This window comes from Medicago truncatula, chromosome 3 (assembly GCF_003473485.1).
Source record: "Medicago truncatula cultivar Jemalong A17 chromosome 3, MtrunA17r5.0-ANR, whole genome shotgun sequence".
In the NCBI taxonomy this organism is placed as follows: Eukaryota; Viridiplantae; Streptophyta; class Magnoliopsida; order Fabales; family Fabaceae; genus Medicago; species Medicago truncatula.
In genome coordinates this window covers 37124051-37148938 of record NC_053044.1, presented here as the reverse complement: position 1 = coordinate 37148938, position 24888 = coordinate 37124051, and the positions used below count along the sequence as shown (strand labels likewise).

Sequence of the window (24888 nt, the reverse complement as noted above, 5' to 3'; positions counted from 1 at the left end):
TCAAGATGGGAATGAATTTGAAGTTTATTCTTCAAAGGACTACACCCAAATCAGGCAAAGGATCACTGGTGGATAATCAAAGGATTTCAAACGACTCTTTAGACGTGCTGATTATCTCAACGTCTCTTTCACGCCTCTATATAAAGGAGTGAAGACTTGAAGATAAAACAGAGAGATACATAAGTTCAAAAGCGCCAAAACTCTGTCAATTTGATTCTACAAAGCACACTGAATTTCTGCACTGATTTGATACATCTTAGAAATTCAAAGTCTAGAGTCTTTTCTGTATTGTATTGTGAACACCACTGATTGTATATCAAGTGTTCAATTCAAACTCAATTCTCTGTATTTTTGTTTGATTAGAAGTCTCTTGCCTGCGTGCTTGAGCATTAGAAGTCTCTTGCTTAGTGCTTGAGCATTGGAAGACTCTTGCGTGTGTGCTTGAGCATAGTTTTGTGAAGTCTCATACTTAGAAAGTATTGAGCAGTTGTAATCTTTGTGATTATAGTGAAATCTCCTTGGAAGTGCAAGGGGGACTGGACTACTTCCGTGTTGTGGAAGGAACCAGGATAACTGCTTGTGTCTTTGTCTTTCTTTTCTCTGCTCTGTTCTTTTCCGCTGCAATCTGACTCTGATCATTTCATCAGAAGCATTCAAACTGCTTCTGAAGTTTTATCAGAAGAAGTATTTTTTTTAAGAGAAAAAGAAAACACAATTCAACCCCCCCCTTCTTGTGTTTTTCACCTTCAATTGGTATCAGAGCTTGCTCTGTTATCACAGCACTTAACCGTGTTACAGTTCAAGATCTTTTAGAAAAACATGTCTGGAGATGAGGAATCAGTTACTCCAAAATACACAAGTGTCAAGCATGACTATGATACTGCTGACAAGAAAACAGACTCTGGAAAAGCTCCAAAGTTTAATGGAGATCCAGAAGAGTTTTCATGGTGGAAAACTAATATGTACAGCTTTATCATGGGATTGGATGAAGAGCTATGGGATATACTGGAAGATGGAGTTGATGACCTGGATTTAGATGAAGAAGGAGCTGCTATAGATAGAAAAATACATACTCCTGCTCAGAAGAAGCTTTACAAGAAGCACCACAAAATCAGAGGGATTATTGTGGCTTCTATACCTCGCACCGAATACATGAAAATGAGTGACAAATCTACTGCGAAAGCTATGTTTGCTTCTCTTTGTGCAAACTTTGAAGGCAGCAAGAAAGTAAAAGAGGCTAAAGCTTTGATGCTAGTTCATCAGTATGAACTTTTCAGAATGAAGGATGATGAGAGTATAGAAGAAATGTACTCAAGATTTCAAACTTTAGTTTCTGGATTGCAAATACTGAAGAAAAGCTATGTTTCTTCTGATCATGTTAGTAAGATTTTGAGAAGCCTACCTTCAAGATGGAGACCCAAAGTAACTGCTATTGAGGAAGCTAAGGATCTAAATACTTTAAGTGTTGAAGATCTTGTTAGCTCACTCAAAGTGCATGAAATGAGTTTAAATGAGCATGAAACCTCTAAGAAGAGTAAATCCATTGCTTTACCATCTAAAGGAAAGATCTCAAAATCTTCCAAAGCCTACAAAGCCAGTGAATCTGAAGAAGAATCACCTGATGGAGATTCTGATGAAGATCAATCTGTAAAGATGGCTATGCTGTCCAACAAGCTTGAGTATCTGGCAAGGAAGCAGAAGAAATTTTTGAGCAAGAAAGGTAGCTATAAGAACTTCAAGAAAGAAGATCAGAAGGGATGCTTCAATTGTAAGAAGCCTGGTCATTTCATTGCTGATTGCCCTGATCTTCAGAAGGAGAAGTTTAAAGGCAAATCCAAGAAATCAAGCTTCAACTCCAGTAAATTCAGAAAGCAAATCAAAAAGAGCTTGATGGCGACCTGGGAAGATTTGGATAGTGAATCTGGTTCTGATAAAGAAGAAGCTGATGATGATGCTAAGGCAGCCGTTGGGTTGGTAGCAACAGTATCATCAGAAGCAGTATCAGAAGCTGAATCAGATTCAGAAGATGAAAATGAGGTATATTCCAAAATCCCTAGACAAGAACTTGTTGATTCTCTAAAAGAACTTTTATCACTGTTTGAACACAGAACCAATGAGTTGACAGATTTAAAAGAAAAATATGTTGATTTGATGAAACAACAAAAGTCAACTCTATTGGAACTGAAAGCTTCTGAAGAAGAACTCAAAGGGTTTAACCTCATATCAGCAACATATGAAGATAGACTCAAGAGTCTTTGTCAGAAGCTACAAGAAAAATGTGATAAAGGTTCAGGCAATAAACATGAGATTGCCTTGGATGATTTTATTATGGCTGGAATAGACAGAAGCAAAGTTGCTTCTATGATCTACAGCACATACAAGAACAAAGGCAAAGGGATTGGATATTCTGAGGAGAAATCCAAAGAATACAGTCTCAAGAGCTACTGTGATTGTATCAAGGATGGATTGAAATCCACCTTTGTGCCTGAAGGTACAAATGCTATAACTGCTGTTCAGTCAAAACCTGAAGCTTCAGGTTCACAGGCTAAGATCACATCAAAGCCAGAGAATCTTAAGATCAAGGTAATGACAAAATCTGATCCTAAGAGTCAAAAGATTAAAATTCTGAAAAGATCAGAACCTGTTCATCAGAATCTGATTAAACCAGAATCTAAAATTCCAAAACAAAAGGATCAGAAGAACAAAGCAGCTACTGCTTCTGAGAAAACAATACCAAAAGGTGTCAAACCTAAAGTATTGAATGATCAGAAGCCACTCAGCATTCACCCTAAGGTACAAGGGAGGAAAAGTAAAACCTCCAAAGCTAACCCAAAAGGACCCATAAAGATATGGGTACCTAAATCTGAATTGTCCAAAAATGCAGGTGTGCTTAAGGGCAAGAGAGAAACAAAGGTCATGGTACCTAGACAGCGGATGTTCAAGGCACATGACTGGAGAGAAAGCTTTGTTCCTTACCCTTACAATGAAAGATGGAGGAGAAGTGAAGTTTGGTGGCAACCAAACTGGAAAGATCATTGGTACAGGTACTATTGGTAATTCCTCCATCTCAATTAATAATGTGTGGCTAGTAGATGGTCTGAAGCATAACCTATTGAGCATAAGTCAATTTTGTGACAATGGGTATGATGTAACGTTCAGTAAGACCAACTGCACACTAGTTAACAAGGATGACAAATCCATTACATTCAAGGGAAAGAGAGTTGAGAATGTCTATAAAATAAATTTCTCTGATCTGGCTGATCAGAAGGTAGTTTGCCTTCTGTCAATGAATGATAAAAAATGGGTATGGCATAAAAGGTTGGGACATGCTAATTGGAGATTAATTTCTAAAATTAGCAAGTTACAACTAGTCAAAGGATTGCCTAACATTGATTATCATTCAGATGCACTTTGTGGTGCATGTCAGAAAGGGAAAATTGTGAAAAGTTCTTTCAAATCTAAAGACATTGTATCAACCTCCAGACCCTTAGAATTACTCCATATTGATCTTTTTGGTCCAGTTAACACTGCATCTTTATATGGAAGTAAATACGGATTAGTCATTGTTGATGATTACAGCAGATGGACTTGGGTAAAATTCATTAAAAGTAAAGACTATGCATGTGAAGTGTTTAGCAGCTTCTGCACTCAAATACAATCTGAAAAAGAATTGAAAATTTTGAAAGTCAGAAGTGATCATGGTGGAGAATTTGAAAATGAGCCATTTGAACTTTTCTGTGAAAAACATGGGATTCTCCATGAGTTTTCTTCTCCTAGAACTCCACAACAAAATGGGGTTGTAGAAAGAAAGAACAGAACCTTACAAGAAATGGCCAGAACCATGATCCATGAAAACAACTTAGCTAAACATTTTTGGGCAGAAGCAGTCAATACTTCATGTTATATTCAAAATAGGATCTATATCAGACCTATGTTGGAGAAAACAGCATATGAACTCTTTAAAGGAAGAAGACCCAATATCTCTTACTTTCATCAGTTTGGATGTACTTGTTACATCTTAAACACTAAAGACTATCTGAAGAAATTTGATGCCAAGGCTCAAAGAGGAATCTTTTTAGGTTACTCTGAAAGGTCAAAGGCATACAGAGTGTATAATTCAGAAACACAATGTGTTGAAGAATCTATGCATGTAAAATTTGATGATAGAGAGCCTGGAAGTAAAACTTCAGAGCAAAGTGAAAGTAATGCAGGTACAACTGATTCTGAAGATGCATCAGAATCTGATCAACCTTCTGATTCTGAGAAGTATACAGAAGTTGAATCTAGTCCAGAAGCTGAAATCACTCCAGAAGCTGAGTCTAATTCAGAAGCAGAACCTAGCTCAAAAGTACAGAATGAAATTGCTTCTGAGGACTTTCAAGATAACACTCAGCAGGTTATTCAACCTATATTCAAGCACAAATCTTCACATCCTGAGGAGTTAATCATTGGAAGCAAAGATAGTCCTAGAAGAACAAGATCACATTTTAGACAAGAAGAGTCTTTAATAGGACTGCTTTCAATAATTGAGCCCAAAACTGTTGAAGAAGCTCTCTCAGATGATGGATGGATATTAGCTATGCAAGAAGAGCTAAATCAATTCCAAAGGAATGATGTGTGGGATCTGGTACCCAAACCTTTTCAGAAGAACATTATTGGAACAAAATGGGTATTCAGAAACAAGCTGAATGAACAAGGAGAAGTAACCAGAAACAAAGCCAGACTTGTTGCTCAAGGCTACAGTCAACAAGAAGGCATTGATTACACTGAAACATTTGCTCCAGTTGCAAGATTGGAAGCAATCAGGTTACTTCTATCCTACGCAATTAATCATGGCATAATATTATATCAAATGGATGTCAAAAGTGCCTTTCTTAATGGAGTCATTGAAGAAGAAGTGTATGTTAAACAACCTCCTGGGTTTGAGGATCTTAAGCATCCTGACCATGTTTATAAACTTAAGAAATCACTATATGGCTTGAAACAAGCTCCCAGAGCTTGGTATGATAGACTAAGTAATTTCTTAATTAAAAATGATTTTGAAAGAGGACAAGTTGACACAACACTCTTCAGAAAGACTCTTAAGAAAGATATTTTGATTGTGCAAATATATGTTGATGATATAATATTTGGTTCTACTAATGCATCTCTTTGCAAAGAATTTTCTAAGTTAATGCAGGATGAATTTGAAATGAGTATGATGGGAGAATTGAAATTCTTTCTGGGAATTCAAATCAACCAAAGTAAAGAAGGAGTATATGTTCATCAAACAAAATATACAAAGGAGCTTCTGAAGAAGTTCAAGCTAGAAGACTGTAAAATGATGAACACTCCAATGCATCCAACCTGCACCTTAAGCAAAGAAGATACTGGAACAGTAGTAGACCAGAAGCTATACAGAGGTATGATTGGTTCTCTGTTATACCTCACTGCATCTAGACCGGATATTTTATTCAGTGTATGCTTGTGTGCAAGATTTCAATCAGATCCTAGAGAATCTCATTTAACTGCAGTTAAGAGAATCTTCAGGTATCTGAAAGGAACAACTAATCTTGGACTCCTGTATAGGAAATCCCTAGATTATAAGTTGATTGGATTCTGTGATGCTGATTATGCTGGTGATAGGATTGAAAGAAAATCAACCAGTGGAAATTGTCAATTCCTGGGAGAGAATCTGATATCCTGGGCAAGCAAAAGACAAGCAACTATTGCTATGTCTACAGCAGAAGCAGAGTACATTTCAGCTGCAAGTTGTTGCACACAACTACTTTGGATGAAACATCAGTTGGAAGACTATCAGATCAATGCTAACAGTATTCCCATTTATTGTGATAATACTGCTGCTATTTGTTTGTCAAAGAATCCAATTCTACATTCAAGAGCCAAGCATATTGAAATCAAACACCATTTTATCAGAGACTATGTTCAAAAAGGAATTTTAGATATACAATTCATTGATACTGAACATCAATGGGCTGACATATTTACAAAACCTTTGTCTGTTGAAAGATTTGATTTTATTAAGAAAAATTTGAACATGCATTTTGTGTCTGATTGAAAAATTGCTTGCCTCTGAATAAGAAGTTTGGTTCTGAAGTTTATTCAGAAGCATTTTGGTTCATCAGAAGCTCTTAACTGAGGTTCTGAGGAAAATGTGCTTCTGAAGATGACGTCAGCACCAAAACTTCAGAAGTGTTATTCTTTGCTTCTGAATAGCTTGGCTAGTGGGAACGTTGGCAGTTACTTTATGTAACAGCTGTCCCATTACCCAAAAGGTAGTTTTCTGAAGAGTCTCTGACGTGGTCTATTTGTATTGGAGTATAACAAAAAGGGCAATGATGTTTTTATTCGCTTTTTGACGTACTTACACGCGCCCCCAATTTGTCATTAATGCTGTGTTTGTTTGTCCCCTCTGAATTACAAACGTTTTAATAAAAACACTAAGTCATTTCACACACTTCTCACTTCACAACAAACACTTTCTATTTTCTTCTCAACCCTCTGCGAACGTAAGCGCATTCTCTCATCCTCTCAAAACACTTTAGAACCCTAAAACCACTTCATATCAATGGCATCTTCAAGTTCTGCCGGTGGTTCTTCATCAAATATGGATATAGATACTCCTGCTTATGAAATCAAAGGAAGAACTATGTCGATTGAGGAATGGGATCTAATCATTCAAGCGGAAAATCCAGTGGATTTCACTTCTCTAACTCATCATGGATGCGACTTGGTAAGATTCTACAAGAAGCAGAAGCTGATGAGTTACTTCAGTCTTCTCAACGGTCCTACTTATGAAGTGCTTGTCAGACAATTCTGGGTAAGAGCTTCAGTGTTTGACAAAGTTGCTGCTAAACAGGAAGAAGCTCAGATGATTCTGGTTGATCCTACTTTGGAGGGAAAAACCAGAGAAGAAATGGGTCTACTCGCCTTCACTGGGACTGAGATTAGATCAAACGTCATGGGGATTCCTGTAACAATCAATGAGCATGTGATTGCTCAAGCCATGAGAAGGGATGCTTCTGGGACATACGATGGAGAAGAGATTCCTAACCCCAGAACAAGCCCATGGAAGGAGATAGTAAACAACACTATCTATGGATCAAAGGATGCTAAGCCTTACAGCACCTTAAGCATGGAAAAGAAAATGCTGCTGAAGATCCAAAATGAAAACATTTTTCCCAAAGGTGGAGGAAATGATCAACCTTCACTTGGTCACAAAGTCTTTCTGCATCACACCATCTCTCAGGAAACAACAATGAACGTTCCCAAGTATATGTTTAAATACATGATCAAGGAACTCAAGAAGAGCCAGATGGAGAACAGGAAGTTTGTTCCCTATGGAAGGCTGCTCTCCATCATCTTTCAAGAAGGAGGACTCCTAAGTGCCCTGAAAGATGTGGGTATTTATGATAATCAGAAGCTGGGAGCAGTCACAGGAAAAATAATCAATGGGGCAACCTTAGTCAAGATGAGGCTGATTTCAACATGCAGCAAACTAGATACAGATATGCATGAATCTGATGTCATATCTGATCTAGTCACTCATCACATCCCTATCTGCAAGAAAGATCCCCTTGATGTGCAGAGGGCCTACATCTTGGACTACTACAAGAGCTACAACAAGAAAATCAGCCTGAAAGATATTCCAGAAGAAATGTATGGTGGTGATCTGCCTGTGGCCAAAGGCAGAAAATCTAAAAAGAAGCAGATCACCAAGGAAGAATACCTTGCTGAAGATGCTACTGAGGTGGGTGCTCAGAAGCATAAGAAAGCTAAGAAGGAAAAATCTGCTATGTCCACCATTCTTGAGGAAGTGGAGGATTTGGATGATGTCCCTCTTATCAGAAAAAGGACAAGGAGTACTCAAGAAACAGCAGAACAGCCTGCTTCTGAACAAACTGGTTCTGAACAAGCTGCTTCTGATCAAGCTGCTTCTGAAAAGCCTCCAAGTCCCAAAAATAAAAGAGAAGCTGCTCTTCAGACCATCAAAAGGAAGAGGTCTAATTTAACAAGAAATCTGAAGACAGCTGAAGGAAGAAGGGCACAAATGTTGGAAGAACTGGAAGAGAACTGGGATGAAGACTCAAGCCCTAAGAAAGCAAAAAGGACTGCAACTTCTGAGCCCATAGTCATGCCCAGCTTCGAAATGACTGAAGAAATGAAGCAGTATACTAGGGAGGTTGCTGCATCCAAGATAGCAGAGAAGAAAAGGATGAAGATTTTGTATGAAGAAGAAAGGGATGAACGTCTCAAGGCTGCAGGGTATGTGCCTACTCCTGACATTGCTGCTTTAGCATCGGAGTTAGAAACTGTTAAGTATGGAGCAACTCTGCTTTCTCAAGCCTTGAAGAATAAGCAAGCTTCAGGAACAACTTCATCAGAACCAGCTTCAGAAGCTCCAGAAGCAGTTCATCCAGAAGCTCAGTCTTCAGGTAATCCATCTAACGCTCCAACTAATACTCAGATTCCATCTCTACCCTCTTCACCCTCTTCATCATCAACAGAATCAGATGACCAACCCCTTAGCCAACACATAGACAAGCTTCTTAAAACCAAACCTACCAAACTAACAGATTTAGGAACACTTGACTGGGAGCAAACTCAAATAGAATTTTCTAAGAATAGAATTAAACTTTGTGAGAAATTCAATTTGCCTCCTACTCATCCACTCTTTCCAGATAATCCTGAACCTGTTAGTGTACAACAACCTCAACCCAACCCAGAACCTACCCAAACAAACTCACCAAATAACCAATCTCCACAAAAAGCCTCTGAAGTAGCTTCAGATGCAACTACTTCAGAAACCCCCCAACACCAAGAATCCTCAACCCTTCACAACTTAGAAAAACATCTAGGTGGTGAAATGCAACCAACACCCACTAAGGCCTCTAAGACAGTTCCTGAAAAGACTGTCTTGGAAACCCAAACAGAAACCCAAACCATCCCTGAGCAAACTGTTCAGGAGCAAACTGCTTCTGAACAAGTTGCTCCTGACCAAACAACTTCTGACCAAACAACAGAACAACAACAACAACCAGATTCACCCACTATAATAGACTTAACCCCTGACCAACCTTCCACATCAAATACAACTCAAACTGAACCTTCACCCATCCCTGACCATATCCTAGAGTCTGAGTATATAGAGGAACAACTGATCAGACTTAGTGATGAGATTCAGGCACTGATTCTTCGCAGAACAATTCCTGCACCTCCTATTCACTATTATGATCAGTGGATGGATCTACAGAAGAGCTTTGATGAGTTGCTGGATCAACTCAGAACCAAATGTGTGTCATCTCACTCTGCAATGCTGAAGAAGCTTTTGGATGATATGCATGAAGCAGATAAGGACAAAGAGCTGAATTATGTACCTCTTCTGGACATCACTCCTTTCTATCCTGAAGAAGAGTATATCACAAGAGCTGCAAGAATTCATGCTGGGCATGTAAGAAGAATGAGGGAAAAGGATGAGCTACTTAAGAAGAAAGATGAACAGATCAAGTATCTCTTAGAACAGCTGTATAAGCAAGCCCAACCTTAGTTGCACACCCAACTCTAGCTTGTTTTTACTTTTGTTCTGTGTAGTCTTATCTTTGTACCTTAACCTTCATTTATAAATATTATGTTCTATTTTTTTTAACTCTAATGATATTTATTGATTTTAATGTCATATGCTCTGATACTTCTTGCTCTGATACTTATTATGTTTTTATTTTGTTTTGCTCTGATACTCTTTCTTTTGTTTCTATTCTTTTTGTTGATGACAAAAGGGGGAGTAAATGTATAGTATTTTTAAGGCACTGAGCCCTGCTATAACCACTTCTAAATTTCTTTTAAATACTTCTGATTTGATTTTATAAGTATTTTATTGAAATTTAATTAATAAGAATAGAACTTAGGGGGAGCTTACAAACCTCACCTTAAAGAACTATTAGACTCAGGGGGAGCTTACAAACCTCTGTCCCAGTAGTCAACTTATTAATTAGATCAACAACAATTGAACATTTTAAATACTATTGTTTGTCATCATCAAAAAGGGGGAGATTGTTGGAACAAAATGTGTTTCACAATGAACCTTATTAAGTTTTGATGATAACAAGGTATTAAAAATTGTCAATTGGTTATTACTAATAATTGTTCAAGTGTACAGGACCAAAGGCTACTCAAGTTATTTCAATAGGTCTTGGAAGAACAATGGAAAGAAAAAGAAATTCTGAGCATCTGAAGAAAACTGCTCCTGAAGCTAAACTGCTCCTGAAGCTAAACTGCTCCTGAAGAGATGACGTCATCAGAAGCAGAAAGTCATCAGAAGCAATATTTTCATCAGAAGCAAAAGTTTTCATCAGAAGCAATATTTTCACCAGAAGCTACATTTGATCCTTTAATCAAACTGAAGATTCAAAGTTGCTGATTCTCAATTCAGTCTTATCAAAGAAGAACGAAGAACTGAAAGGGAGGTATCAACGGATATATGGATAACACTGAGCACTTGTCTCTCATTAATAGAGTTGACAAAGTACAAGTGTACAACCACTACCTCCACTACTCTGTTTTCTGTCTACGCTACAAGACAAAACAACAGCCATGCCTGCAGAATTTGTACAACTCAAGATGGGAATGAATTTGAAGTTTATTCTTCAAAGGACTACACCCAAATCAGGCAAAGGATCACTGGTGGATAATCAAAGGATTTCAAACGACTCTTTAGACGTGCTGATTATCTCAACGTCTCTTTCACGCCTCTATATAAAGGAGTGAAGACTTGAAGATAAAACAGAGAGATACATAAGTTCAAAAGCGCCAAAACTCTGTCAATTTGATTCTACAAAGCACACTGAATTTCTGCACTGATTTGATACATCTTAGAAATTCAAAGTCTAGAGTCTTTTCTGTATTGTATTGTGAACACCACTGATTGTATATCAAGTGTTCAATTCAAACTCAATTCTCTGTATTTTTGTTTGATTAGAAGTCTCTTGCCTGCGTGCTTGAGCATTAGAAGTCTCTTGCTTAGTGCTTGAGCATTGGAAGACTCTTGCGTGTGTGCTTGAGCATAGTTTTGTGAAGTCTCATACTTAGAAAGTATTGAGCAGTTGTAATCTTTGTGATTATAGTGAAATCTCCTTGGAAGTGCAAGGGGGACTGGACTACTTCCGTGTTGTGGAAGGAACCAGGATAACTGCTTGTGTCTTTGTCTTTCTTTTCTCTGCTCTGTTCTTTTCCGCTGCAATCTGACTCTGATCATTTCATCAGAAGCATTCAAACTGCTTCTGAAGTTTTATCAGAAGAAGTATTTTTTTTAAGAGAAAAAGAAAACACAATTCAACCCCCCCCTTCTTGTGTTTTTCACCTTCATTTTTTTCATCAACAACCTAAATTTTGTGTCTACTTGATGCCTACTAATGTACTACGCATTATGAAATTGTAATGTACAAAAATTGTTTAGAGATTGTTACCATTGAACAGATACTGCTTGATGGTTCGGAATTGAACTGCAATACTTTTTTCCATCCCCACTCTAATTTCGGTGTCTTAGGCCAGGTCAGTGCTTCATTCATTTTTAGGAAGAGATTATTATCACGAAGATCATTTATGGGATGATGTTTGTTTCAAGTTTACCAAATTTATTTTTATGAATAACATTATTTGAAATCTAAAGATGAGAATTTTATTCTAAGGTATTGAATAAAAAAATGTTTGCTTAACATTATAATATTCTCGGAAACCATAAAAATAGAGATTGTGCATGATTTTGATGTTATGCCTTCTCCTTTTGTGCAAGATGAATTGAGTTTTGAATTTTCCTATGAGAAGAGGTTGAGTGGTGATGAGCATGATGAATTGAATTTTGAATTTGTGCATGATGAGTTTTGAATTTTGATGTTATGTCTTCTCCTATCTTAGTTTCTTTTTAAGTTTATATTTTTATTATTGTAAGTGCTGGTAGAAATTATGGAGAGACATTGTTATGTAATTCAAAAATTGTGGTTTTTTCCGATAATGCAATGGTGATTTTATGTTCTTTAATCCCTGAAACTTTAGAAATTGTATGCTGGACTTTCACATAACTTCTTTAAAGAATGTATGCCATATGTTAAAGATATTCAATTACTATCAAATGAGGTTTTGATTGAAATGACCAAGTAAGGCACCAAATTCACCTCCTAAAGCTTACAGCAAAATTGAAAAAATATATTGCATTGCAGCAGTTGAAAATTGTAAAGAGTTGCGCAGGTATTTCCATTGTTGACGTATCTAATTTATTTGCTGTGCGAATTATTTGAATTGCGGTATCACCGTAATCTTAATAAATTTACTTTAACGTGTATTCGTGTATGTTTAAAGGATATTCTCTTGAACTTAATATAATGTAGTTTTTGTGGTACCAGTTTATGAAGCTCGAAATGTCTTAGTGTTCAATACAACACAATGTTTTATATCGTCGAAACTATTATTAACTGGTCGTTTCAAAACTCATTTTAGTTTTTAACTATGCGGCATTGCCGCATCTTAAAATATGATTGTCATTCCTAATGTTATAAGTAGTATCACGTGTCTGTTTCAATGCACATTTTGGACATATTAAATTGCGGCATTCTTGCATCTTAAAATAGATCGTCATTCGTAATGTTATAACTAATCTCACAAGTTTGTTTCAAAACTCAATTTGGTTTTTTAAAATTTGGCGTTGTTGCATCGCGGTGTCACCGTATCCTTCATAAGTTTGCTTTTAATTTGAATACGTGTATTTGTGAATCATATTTAAGTTAAAAGTAATATATAGTACTTGAAAGGTGCCATTTTATTAATCAAGGTTCCGATATAAAGCAATGGAAAGAAGTTGAAAAATGTAAAGAGTTGCGCAAATATTTTCACCAAGTCCATGGAGCCATGTATCATAATTAACTAATTACTTTAAATCAACTAAGATAATGTCATTCACTATAAGTGGAAATTCGTGTTAATAATAGGGAGGTTATAGAGGTGCAAAGATTTTCAATTGTTTCCATCATGTGATGTCAATATGGATATAGCGATGACATTGAATTTCTACTTCATTGTTTACACCAATATTTTATGCAACTAGAAACCCAATATCAATAAACAGGCGTCTTCCCTATACATTAACTATAACTATTCAAATTACAAGGTAGTGGAAAGTTACCATATTTAATGTCATTCAATAGTTGAACAATTAGATATTCACACACCAGAATTCTTGAACACTATCAATTCATCAGGTCTTCCTAATCACAATATTACTTTAAAAGTTGGAGTTACTATTATGTTTAAGAAATTTGGACATAACAACAGGGTTGTATAATGGTACTCGACTAATAGTCACTAAGATGGGAAGATATGTTCTTAAAGGGAGGGTTATATCAGGAAGCAATGTTGGAGAGAAGGTCTACATACAGAGATTGTCATTGACACCATCTGATACCATAATTCCTTTCAAATTTCAACGCAGACAGTTTCCTATATCTTTGTGTTTTGCAATGACTATAAACAAAAGTCAGGGACAATCACTTAAGCAAGTTGACATCTATCTTCCACAATCGGTCTTCTCACATGGACAACTATATGTTGCAATATCACATGTTACGTCAAGGGATGGTCTGAAGATATTATTAACGGATGACAATGGGGATAATATTAACACCACTTCAAATGTAGTTTATAAGGAGATATTTGAAAATGTGTGACCCCAAATTTGTATCCCTTAAATACTTTTTATGTTTATTTATTTTATTTTTTATGTAATGAATAAATTCGGAACTTTTTTAACTTTTCCATTTTTAATGTCCCAGGCGGTAGCACGGGTAAAAGTACTAGTTTTCTTAATTTTTCCATTTTTAATGTCCCGGACGGTAGCACGAGTAAAAGTACTAGTTTTCTTACTCTCTGTGTGTACATAAGAGATTATTATCACGAGATCATTTATGGGATGATGCTAGTTTTCTTAAAGATGAGAATTTTATTGTAAGGTATTGAATAAAAAGATGTTTGCTTAATATTATAATATTCTCGAAAACCATAAAAATAGAAATTATAATAGATAATTACACGTGAATTTATTCTCATCTTCAAGGAAACTTTATTTCCACTCTTTTCTTTGGAAATTTTTTTATATTCTCAGAAACGTTTTATACCCAGGAATAAAATTTAGTAAACTTGTAACAAACATAGAGATGTATATTTCTAACGTTTTATTCCCGAGAATCTACGAATATTACTTGAAACAAACACACCCTATGTATAAAATCAGTATCAATATCAATATACATTAATTTTTTTTTTTTGAATTGGAACTTTCTTTTATTCCACCTTTTGTCCTTGATTGCATATTTATCGAGGAAACAATCATTTTGGTCTTTAAATATGTCAAACACTCTTAATATATAATCCTTGAATGTATCATAATTTTAAAAACATCCCTAGATGCATTTGTCCTTCGTTGACTTTGATTTATCTATCCTTTGTTAATTAGTTTAGTCCTCGAATGTCTACCCCATCAGTCAAATTAGTCCACAAAACCACTAATAAAAACTTACTCAAAGATGCTTTTGTAATTTCAACGAATTTAAGGACTATAGTGAATCGATACACCCTCTTACACATGGTGTGTTTGGTTGGGAAGAGAAATTGTGAAGAGAGAAAGAGGTGAGAGAGTATGAGAAGAGAGAAATAGAGTAGATTTGATTTGTTGTTTCGTATAAGATAGATAAAAAAGAAATAGAAAAGAAAGAAGTTGAATGATTTTATGAGTTGACAAAAATGTCCCTACCTAAAAAATCTAATATTTGTAGTAAACAAACAAAATTAAAAAATGTCAAAAAGTTGTTTGTTAACTGATTTTATTTCTTTCTATTAATAATTTTTTTTGAAGAATTAAAATAATTACTCTAATTACCATTTGATTATTCAACGTGTTTGTGACAATATTCTTTGAAAGGATATTTGCCATGTTTTTTACACTATTATTTTTCATCAAAAAATGTTCCTGTTAATAAAATAAAAAAAACTACTATTATCCTATGGTAATTTTGTTTAATTTTTTGTTGTTGTAATTCATACTATTATTTGATGAGTTCTTGTTGCTTAATTATAGTTGAGTTAAAAAAGTGAACAAAGGGTATATATGAAAATACAACAAAATAACATGCATCCATCCCATTTCTCTCCTCAATAGAGGAGATTGCAAAAAGTTGTGGGACCCCACAAATTTTGTGTCTCTCTTCTCATCTTCTCTCCTGTTGGACAAGAGAAATAGACTATCTCTCTTCTATTTCTCTCTTCTCTACTTCTCTCTCACCTATTTCTCTCCAACCAAACAACGTTACTCCATATCAATTTGTTTGTGTCACTTTCATTTTTAGTGTCAGAAAATGGAGTTGAGTTTGGGACCTATCAATTAATAATATAAGGAGTTTGTTACTGTACACCGAAAAGACTTCATGATTGCCAAATAAATGCATTTTCATTTGTTCTCCAACTAGTATAATTTTTGGGATTTATTTAGTACTAAACTAAGACGATAACTAATTGTTTGTTTGGTGGTGTGCCCTTTGTGTTTGAAAGATTTTTATAAGAGATGCTGCTTGCATTATTTTCTTGGGAGATTTTATGGTTGCTGACTTGGAAATAGGAGTAAGACAATGGCAGTAGTATGTTAAGTTTCACTTTATCGAATATGCGATTTGTGGTTCTGGCTTTTCTAAAGTTGGCAACTCAATTTAGTGATTGTTTGTTTTCACGGCTGGAATGGGAGTAGACATATGAAGCACATATACAAACACAAACATCGGACACATCACGCACGACACATGTTGAGCACCTGGAAATGCCTAATCTGAGGAACGTCCATGCTTCATAGACACACGTCTAATAGAAGCTAAGATTTTTAGCTTCATAAATTTACGGCATAAAGGCCTATGGTTGTAAAAGTTAAACCAAACATGCTATCAGAGTGTAAAGTGTGTAATATCAACCATTGTTAAATAAATCAAAAGCTGATATTACATGCACGTGTGTAGAACAACTCATGAGTGTGTTTTCATTTTCTCACTTTACTCTCTGCTGATTTTAAAGAAACCAAATCTCGTAAGAAAACTTTCAATTGTTTTTCTGCTGGTTGTGAATTCAGAGCTTGATTGCTTTATTAGTAGATTGATACCCCTTGTCCAATATCTGGGACCCATAGCTTTGCTACTCATCTTGCTTTACTTAAAAATTATGCAATAACTACTTGGTGATTCCTAAGTCAAATTTCTCTAACTGCTTTTCTTTGTAATGTAAAGTAGTACTCTGCAAGTTAAGAGGATCTTGATATATAGGAACCGACATTCTAAATTTCAAATGTAGATGCTTTGATACTTGGTAACTGTGTCTACCTACTATCTCAACTCAAGTATCTTCAATGATTTATTGGTACAAGTTAAAAACACAAAGTTATGATCTTTATAAATGTGGGTCCAAAGTCTACTCTATCTTGGTAGATTCAATAATTCAAGATTATGTAAGTTATCACTATGAATGAACACTGCAAACCCAGGTGGACATCTAATGGTATCTATTGAAATGTTTTAGATTATGATTATGAATGTAATATTTTTCTAGATTTTGAGAATCTTTTATATGGATGGGGAGATTGCATTAACAGATTCAAAATTGGTTGAGCCCAAGTACCACCATTAGATTTGTGTGTGATAGATAGTAGCTTTCTATTACCACTGGCGAGATTATTTGTTTAGCAGAACGGCATTTCGCATGATTTTGCTGGATTTGAGACCCCCTACCTAACTGTTTCGGATTGGGCCAATGCCCAATCCATCAACTGATCGGATCACCCTAAGTCACTAGCTCAAAGATGAACAATCATATGAACTTGCCTGAGGGGCTTCTTTAACACCGTACCAGGACTGTTTGATCAAGTTAGAACCGTTTCATATAGAGCAAATCATGATATGTCTACAGTGGTCCGTAGAGACAATTGTATAAGGTACAGTTTTGGACGCTAACACCCTAATCATCATACTACGAAGTCCAACTTATGGTTGAGGCCATTTAAACATCTCTTAGACTATATAAGTGATAAGTCTTACTTTTTTTTTAGTTGAAAAATATATATATGTCTTACTTTATCACCAAGGTACGCTACATTTTAAACCTAACCACCAAGCCTCAAACACATACTAACTTGAACGTTGGAGTGTTTGCAGGTACATCCCCACCCAGGATCGAAGACAAAGACTCCATCATTCAAGGAGCCTTCTTGCAGCGGTCCATCATCCAAAGGTCTCAACCAGAACACTAATAAAGGTATGGCTAATTCTCTTGTCTATTTTAGTAATCTTTGATAGTTGGGTCACGTTTTATGATTCTTTCATACTTTTATTACTTGGATCTCATCATTGGACTTTGGCTTTGTATGCAATAGTTGCTGTTGAGTGGAATAGGCTGTAAACAATATGAAATAAATGGATGTGCCTCATGAGAGATTAGAAACATAACAAGAATAAAAAAAAATATATAAAATTTGTGTTATTATTACTTAAATCATATAAAGTAAAAGAGTAATGATACATAGACACCCTTTATTCCCATACACCCTTATACACCCCATGCATTAGGAAGAGAGAAGAGGAGAGAAAAGAGAAAGTGTGCTTGTGCGGGGTCCACGTGACTACGTGTCAGATTTTTGTGTGGGTGTCAAAGGGTGTATTGCCACCCAAGGGTGTCTATGTATCATTACTCAAGTAAAATGAAGAGAACTTGCAAAAAAAATGCATCCTTAGATATTTTGCTGGTTTTCTAATCAAATCTTTGAAAACAGAAACCAAATTGAACACATTTTCTCAATTTATCATTTATAAACATGTACATATATAACTAATAAATAGATCTAAGAACCATGGCCAAACAAGAGATGTGACATGATTTACACATGAATTTCCAAATACTAGTAATGATTGCTTTAGCTGCAAGCATCCCCGGCCATATTTGCGTGGAATTACCTTAGGTTAATTGAAACAGAAGGAAAGTCTAATTACAGCAAAATATTATCTCTTCTCTTCAACCATATACTCATGAGATGAAACAATTCATAAATGCAGCTGACATGGTGGTTCCAACATGAGATTTTGATGTATATCTCACATAAATATGGTTTTTCAAATGGATAACGTGAGGATTATGGATTGTGTATCCCTCTTCCCTTCTTCAATTCCTTTCCCTCAGCATTTATGGAGCAAAGAACATAAATGAGCATGAGGCTACACATCCAATATGCATTCAATGTGGATGTAAATGTACTAGAGGTAGTAGATTTAAGCAATGCCATTATTAAAGTTTGGAGAGTGGTCAATAGTTGGGTGGTTGGAACTTGGAAGTAAAGTAACTCACACCACTGGAAATATTTGCAAGTTTTTTTATACTAGAATTTATCAAAATATTAATGTGAATGTTTCATAAATCAGAGCACTGGTGACAATTTTTATGTCTAGATTTATTAATAATAATACTAACTTCTAACTGTATCATTTTTTTGTTTCAAACCTACCAATTTGCCAGATTGTTAAATTTTTCTGTCCTTTAGTAGTCTCCGTAGGAACTATGGATCTGTGTGATAATCTTGGTTAATTTTATGAAACTTAAATCTTATTATATGATTTTAAATTGCTATTCATTCAGATATTGCCACATCAAATGTTTTAGTATATATACAGAAGCACGTTTTCTCAATATTTCTCTAGTATTATTGTTCTGGCAGAAGCTTGCAAAATTGCAAATGAAGTTTAATGTGTTTGCTAGAAAATAATCAAACTATACATGAGGACCATAACAACACGTAATCAAAACTACTTATTTGAAGAATCATCACCCTGCAAAATGTAGAAGTGGTCCTTATATTATAAGACTAAATGTTTTAATAACACCGCAACACTTAGTTCTGATCTGTCACACTACCTGCTTCATACGTGACATTTTTTTTTTCCATTTTGTTTTGGTGTTAGTTTTAAGGAGATTAGTATCAATTGCAGGTGGAGCCAAAATATTTTTCCTAGGAAAACAAAATGATTGTCTTTGGTGCAAAAATATAGATGATGGTAGGTTTGAACATTTTGTTGTAGCGTGAAGAACAATTAATATTCGAAGGATTAACAAAAATGTCTTGATTAATTTCAAATCTTGGAAGAATCTACTAATATTCTGCTCTGTCTAACGTGGATAAATATAGATGATCGAGTCTAAAATGTACATAATACGACGATATGATTATATACTAGGCTAATATATATAAGGAAAGGGAATAAGGAGAAAAGAACAAGATAGATAACATAGGATGATTGATACATTTGCGCCATATGATGTATATAAAAGCTGAAGATTTTCTACATGAGTAGTATCTGCGGTTCCTAACTAGAGCAGAAGAAGCTGCACCTGCTCTTCAAGAATTTCGAAGGGTTCTGATCTGGTGAGTGCATGAATTTGCAGTTAGGACAGGCAGGAGAAGACTTGCATATCATAACCAACATGTGACACTGCATGCAAACTGTAGCAACCATCTCTTTGTAATCTCCTTCGGTTGTCGACAACCACGACTGAGAACCGTTTAAACCACCTGAATCTTTCTTAAACTTGCTTGATTCAATACAAAGATCATCATGTTCTGACAAACTCTTGGGAGAATTACCAGAATTCTTCTTCTGATCACTGTTTTCTTTTTTCCTTTGTGATTCACATGTCAAGTTTAGCTCAAGGTCTAAGCTCATGTGATCAGAAAGAGGTTGTCGCAGGCTTCGTTTTGAGGTTTCTATCGTTGTCCGATCCGGTCTTGTGTTACACAATTGTATCTGCCCTGACTGCATAAAAAAAATAATAATAATAATTAAAGATTGATCATAAGATATGATATCATTGGAATTATGTATGAAGTTTGACAATATATACACAATACATACCTGAATACCAAGGTATTGGCACCAATTATTTGAAGGAAACATGGTCTCTAGGGGAGGCTTTGTATCAAAGGTGGATTTCCTTTTCTCTAAATTTGTTTGATCCTTGAAGAATTCTTCGGTAAATGGTTCCTCAAACTTTCTTTTCCTCGATGATTCAAATTCTTCTTTAACTTCAGTTCTTGGAGTCATGGACAGTGCTTTGAATAAGGATACCATAGCTTCAACAAATGGTGGATAGTGGTTGTGTGTGTGTATTTGTTGGTGATCAAATGTAGCACAATACTTGGGTGTTTATATAGGATTTAATGTGTCTATCCCTTGGACTGGTGTAACTGCAAAGGAGAATTTAATGTGCGTAAAAGTTGAAAGTCCAAATAGAAGGCCTTTGCTTACGTATAACGTATTTTCCCATGTTGGCTCTAGATTAATTAATTTACTAAGCTTCGAGGGGAAGTCTTAGATGTGTTTTTTTTCCCTGCAACATAAATAATGAAAATGCTAAAGAGTACCTTAATGCATTGGATAAGAAAACACAAATAGAAATAGGGTTATGCTAGCAAGTGCAGAAATTTTATCTTGAAAACACAAGTTTTTATGTAAAAATTACTACTTTTAGTTGCTTAAACAAATCCCCAAAGACACGTTAGCATTTTCCATAGAAATATTATGTTGGAAATTGGTGAAAAATGATAAATTCAACTTTTTAAAAGTTTTAAAATTGTAGTTTTCAACGTAAAACTACTATTTTTGTTTTCCTTAATAAGAATCTTAAGAACACTTGTTAGCAAGACCCTTTTGAAAATACAAGTCAAAGATATATAAAAAGGGAAATGTTAGGGCACAAGTTAGCATGACCGATATAAAAATCATAGCTACAAAAATTTTCAATGTTAAATTATTACTTTTAGGGAAATGCTAACTTGCTTCCTTAAGGTAGAAGGTAAGGATCTTAAAATAGAATTAAACAATAAATATTGTATTGAAAATATAAGTTTTTAAGATTTTAAAGTTATGAATGCAAAATTTCTAAAATTAAATTTCTTTATTTGGTTTCTTATCTTGTACTCCATCTGTTTTAAAATATAAATAAAATTGATTTTTTAGATTTATTCATTTAATAATGTATGTAGTTCATGCTTTTATATGCTTAAACAATATCCTAAAGACGCTTGTGTATATTTTCCAAACGTTTTTCACTCAAAACTGAAACAAAACGCAATATAAGCATCCGTACATCCTTAGTTGAGAGAGGGTACGTGCTAGAAAGCCGAAAGGGCAAAGTTGGACACTTATGAAAGGCGGTGAGAAGTGAAGAGGGATGACATAGTCATTAATGTTGTGGGTGTGTAAGCAGATAGATGAAGGGGAAGTTTTGAATGCAATGGTACTTTAATGCTGATAATAACTCCAACTTCCCCAATTAGATCTCTCATAAAACTAAAATCTTTAAAGCTCTCAACACCCTCTTCAGCCATTAAAATGAACCACGCCCATAGATGACCTATGCTATTAAACACCCCATAAAGCTTTAAATGCTTTTCAACACCCTCCCCCATTAAACCAACCAAGTCCTATGAGTTGCCGAAAATACTGAAAGCAAATTTATTGTTCTTTCTCTTTCCATGTTCTCTAGAAATTGTGGTTGAGCTTAACACAACCCACAAATTTGGTTTGTGAGGTGAAGATTGTCCCCACTTATAAACACATTGTCAGACCTCTCTTATCCGACGTGTGACTCTTTAACACACCCCTCTCACGCCTAGGACTGGACATCTGGAGCATGGACATAAATGGTGGGTGGTCCAATAACGGAAATATGATAACAGGTGGTCCAACGGATTTTGGAGGAGGCTCTGATATCATCTTAGAAATTGTGATTGGGCCTAACACAATCCCACAAAACCGGCTTGTGAGGTGGGGTTGGCGACTTCACTAGGGATCGAACCCAAAATCTCTTGAGAAAAAAAAATAAAAATCTCTAAACACTTCCTCTCTCTATTTATAAAAATTTATTTGTCTTTAAATATATGATCATCTAAAATTTTTAACTCTTTTTTTTTCTTCAAATATATCTCTTATTAATATTATAAAAGTAACATTGAATGCCTCTATTTATACATAAAGACTAATTTAGTAAGAAATCTTAACATATGACCTAATGCAGGGATGAAGCTATGAATTAAACTTTGGGGGGATTGAGTTGAAAGTATGATTTAGTGAAGTAAAATAAATTTTCAAATGCACAACATATATAAGGTATTTAAGAGATTATAAGATATATTCAAAACGAGGAGGGATATATTGACTCCAAGAGTAAGTCTAAAGACTTACTCCAGATCTTAACCCTTCATTTTAAAAATAATTAATGGCTATAATTGATTCTTAATAATCTCTATGGCATAGGCCTTCTTCCTAGGGGTGGGTATGGTTCGGTTAACCATATTAACCGAACCAAACCGAACCAAAGTGTTGAAATGGTTCGGAATAATCGAGCCGAACCGTTTAAGGTTTTGAATTAACCGAAATGAACCAAAGTTATGGTTCGATTAACCGTTTGCTTCCCTATTAACCGAATCGAACCGAACCAAAATTAAAATTTTGAACCAAAATGTATTTTTTTTTTATCCTTTTGCAAATTTAATTGTGTTTTTTTTATCCTTTTGAAAATTTAATTATATTTTGCATAAAAAAAGTTAAAGACCACTTGTAAATAAAGAAATATAATGCCAACCAAAAATGAGATTCAACTCCTTATAATGGATATCATGCAAAATTAAATTCTTGTGTTTGGATCATTGAAGTTATCCTAAACTGTCAACCTTCACATACAATGATCACATGCATACATATTCATTAGTATATACAATCCATAGTCATGAAAATACATTAAGGAAATAAGTTGTTGTACATAGATTATTTCAAGTTTCTAATTACTACTCCCTCCGTTTTTAAATATAAGCAAAATTCACTTTTTAGGTTCATTCATTTAATGATGTATGTGGTCCATAGTATGAACCATATACATCATTAAATCAATAAACCTAAAAAATAAATTTTACTTATATTTAAAGACGGAAGGAGTACAAAATAGTAACGTGTGTTTGTGGTGGTAAGAAAAATCAATGTAAAGATTGCGTGAGGTTATGATTGAATTCTCTGCAACTTCTTCTGGAATCACAAAGTCCGGATCATCAAGGCAATTCACATTATCAACCGAGACCAATCCACATAATCAGTAGTATCTATTAAAATAAGTTGTTTTTTATAATAAGTTGTTTTGAATAAGTTGTTTTTAAACTAAGCTGTTTTAAAATAAGTTATTTTGAATAAGTTGTTTTGCATAAAATAAATTGTTTTGAATAAGTTTTTTTTTTTTTTTTTTTATAATAAGCTGTTTTGAATAAGCTTTTTCTTTAATATAAGCTATTTTGAAATAAGCTGTTTGCATAAAATAAGCTAATTTGTATAAGCTATATTGAATAAGCTGTTTTTTTTAAAAAGTTGTTTTGCATAAAATAAGCTGTTTTGAATAAGCTTTTTTTAAAAAAAAAAAAGTTGTTTTCATAAAAAAAAAGTTGTTTTGCATAAATAAGCTGTTTTTAAAATAGATATGGTTAATGGTTCGGTTCGGATAATTGTAATTACTAACGGTTAAGTTCGGTTAGTGAATTGTCATCAAAATAATGGTTTGGTTCGAGAATTGGTTAAATGGTTCAGTTTATTGTGATATGGTTCGGTTCAGTTAACCGGTTCAAATTGAATTTTGGTTATTTTTACCCACCCCTACTTCTTCCTGATTCCAACGGCAAAACATGGAAAGATTGATTTTGACACAAACATGCGTGCCTTCAATCCAAAAGAATCAGCACAATATCGTTCCACTATTTGATTAATGCTACAAATCTACAAGGAATTGGTTTTTTCATCAAAAATTCCATTATGCATAATCTAGGTTAGACAACAAATTGGGTACCTTTTAATTTGCAATCAACAGGTTTCAAACACAGTTTTTTTCTTCTTCTTCTTCTTCAGAATTTGGTGTAGGGTTTTTTAGAATGTTTGGTTCGGATATTGAATTTGTATCAATGCACCGATTATTTTCCACACCACTTATATATTTTTTTTTTGACAAAAATAAACGATATTCATTCATTCAAATTGATAAAGTACATCGATACAATACAAATCCAAATTCGCTAAAAACAAAAAGGATGAATCTGTGAACAAACTCACATCATCCATGTTAATAGCATAAAATGGCAAGGTACCTATGCCTACAAATATGACTATATTCAAGTCTCCGGAATCCTCATGTCTACGGATCTGCAACGTTGACGACGCCAAAGTCATTTTCATTGATCGGATCTGCTTTTGTTCAAAGCTAATCTTTCAACCTAAATCAAATAAACACCGCACTAAGACGGGAAATCAAAAACACACCGCACAAAGACGGGAAATCAAAACAAACAAAGTCGTTTAGAGACGACGAAATCACAAAAATAAACGAAAGAAAACAGAAAATATGTGAAATCTTTTATTCAATTAAGGTAGAAGGAAAAACAAATCGGAAATTGACCCTAAATCACCCCTCTGACAAGAAGAAGAAGAAGAAGAAAGGGGGCGACGGCTAGGGTTTGAGAAGGAGAGAAGAGAGTGAGCAAAAAAAATTACTATGGTTTAATCAATGTACATGATTCTATTATTAAATGATAGTGATGAAGGTACAATTTCATTATTAAATGAATTGATTAAAATAAAACCTAAAAAGAATGAATCGATTTCCTAGAGCAGAATAAAATGATATTGAAAATTAAAATTCTAAAATATGAAAATTTTAAGCCAAATGCATTGGTCGAAGGTGTGTGTGCGCCATTGCCAGTGGAACAAAAAGAGGTAGAAAGGGATGAATGAAGTACAC

The 24888-nt window shown here is 34.7% G+C and overlaps 1 protein-coding gene across 1 annotated transcript; it reads right to left on the bottom strand.

Annotated features, from left to right (window-relative positions):
• Window positions 1–19281: 19281 nt before the first annotated feature.
• On the bottom strand, window positions 19282–20253 carry LOC25489453 (uncharacterized). The gene is made up of 2 exons (XM_013605441.3): window positions 19971–20253; window positions 19282–19871 (listed from the first exon to the last, which is right to left on the bottom strand). Exons 1-2 carry the CDS (start codon window positions 20184–20186, stop codon window positions 19425–19427), a joined length of 663 nt encoding a protein of 220 aa, XP_013460895.1. The 5' UTR covers window positions 20187–20253; the 3' UTR covers window positions 19282–19424.
• Window positions 20254–24888: the final 4635 nt, after the last annotated feature.

Excerpts from the sequence above, each read along its gene's own strand:
- LOC25489453 (XM_013605441.3), bottom strand. The coding sequence starts at position 20,186 with ATGGTATCCTTATTCAAAGCACTGTCCATGACTCCAAGAACTGAAGTT. Across the intron at positions 19,872-19,970 it reads GCCAATACCTTGGTATTCAG|TCAGGGCAGATACAATTGTG; the intron begins GTATGTATTGTG and ends TTTTTTATGCAG.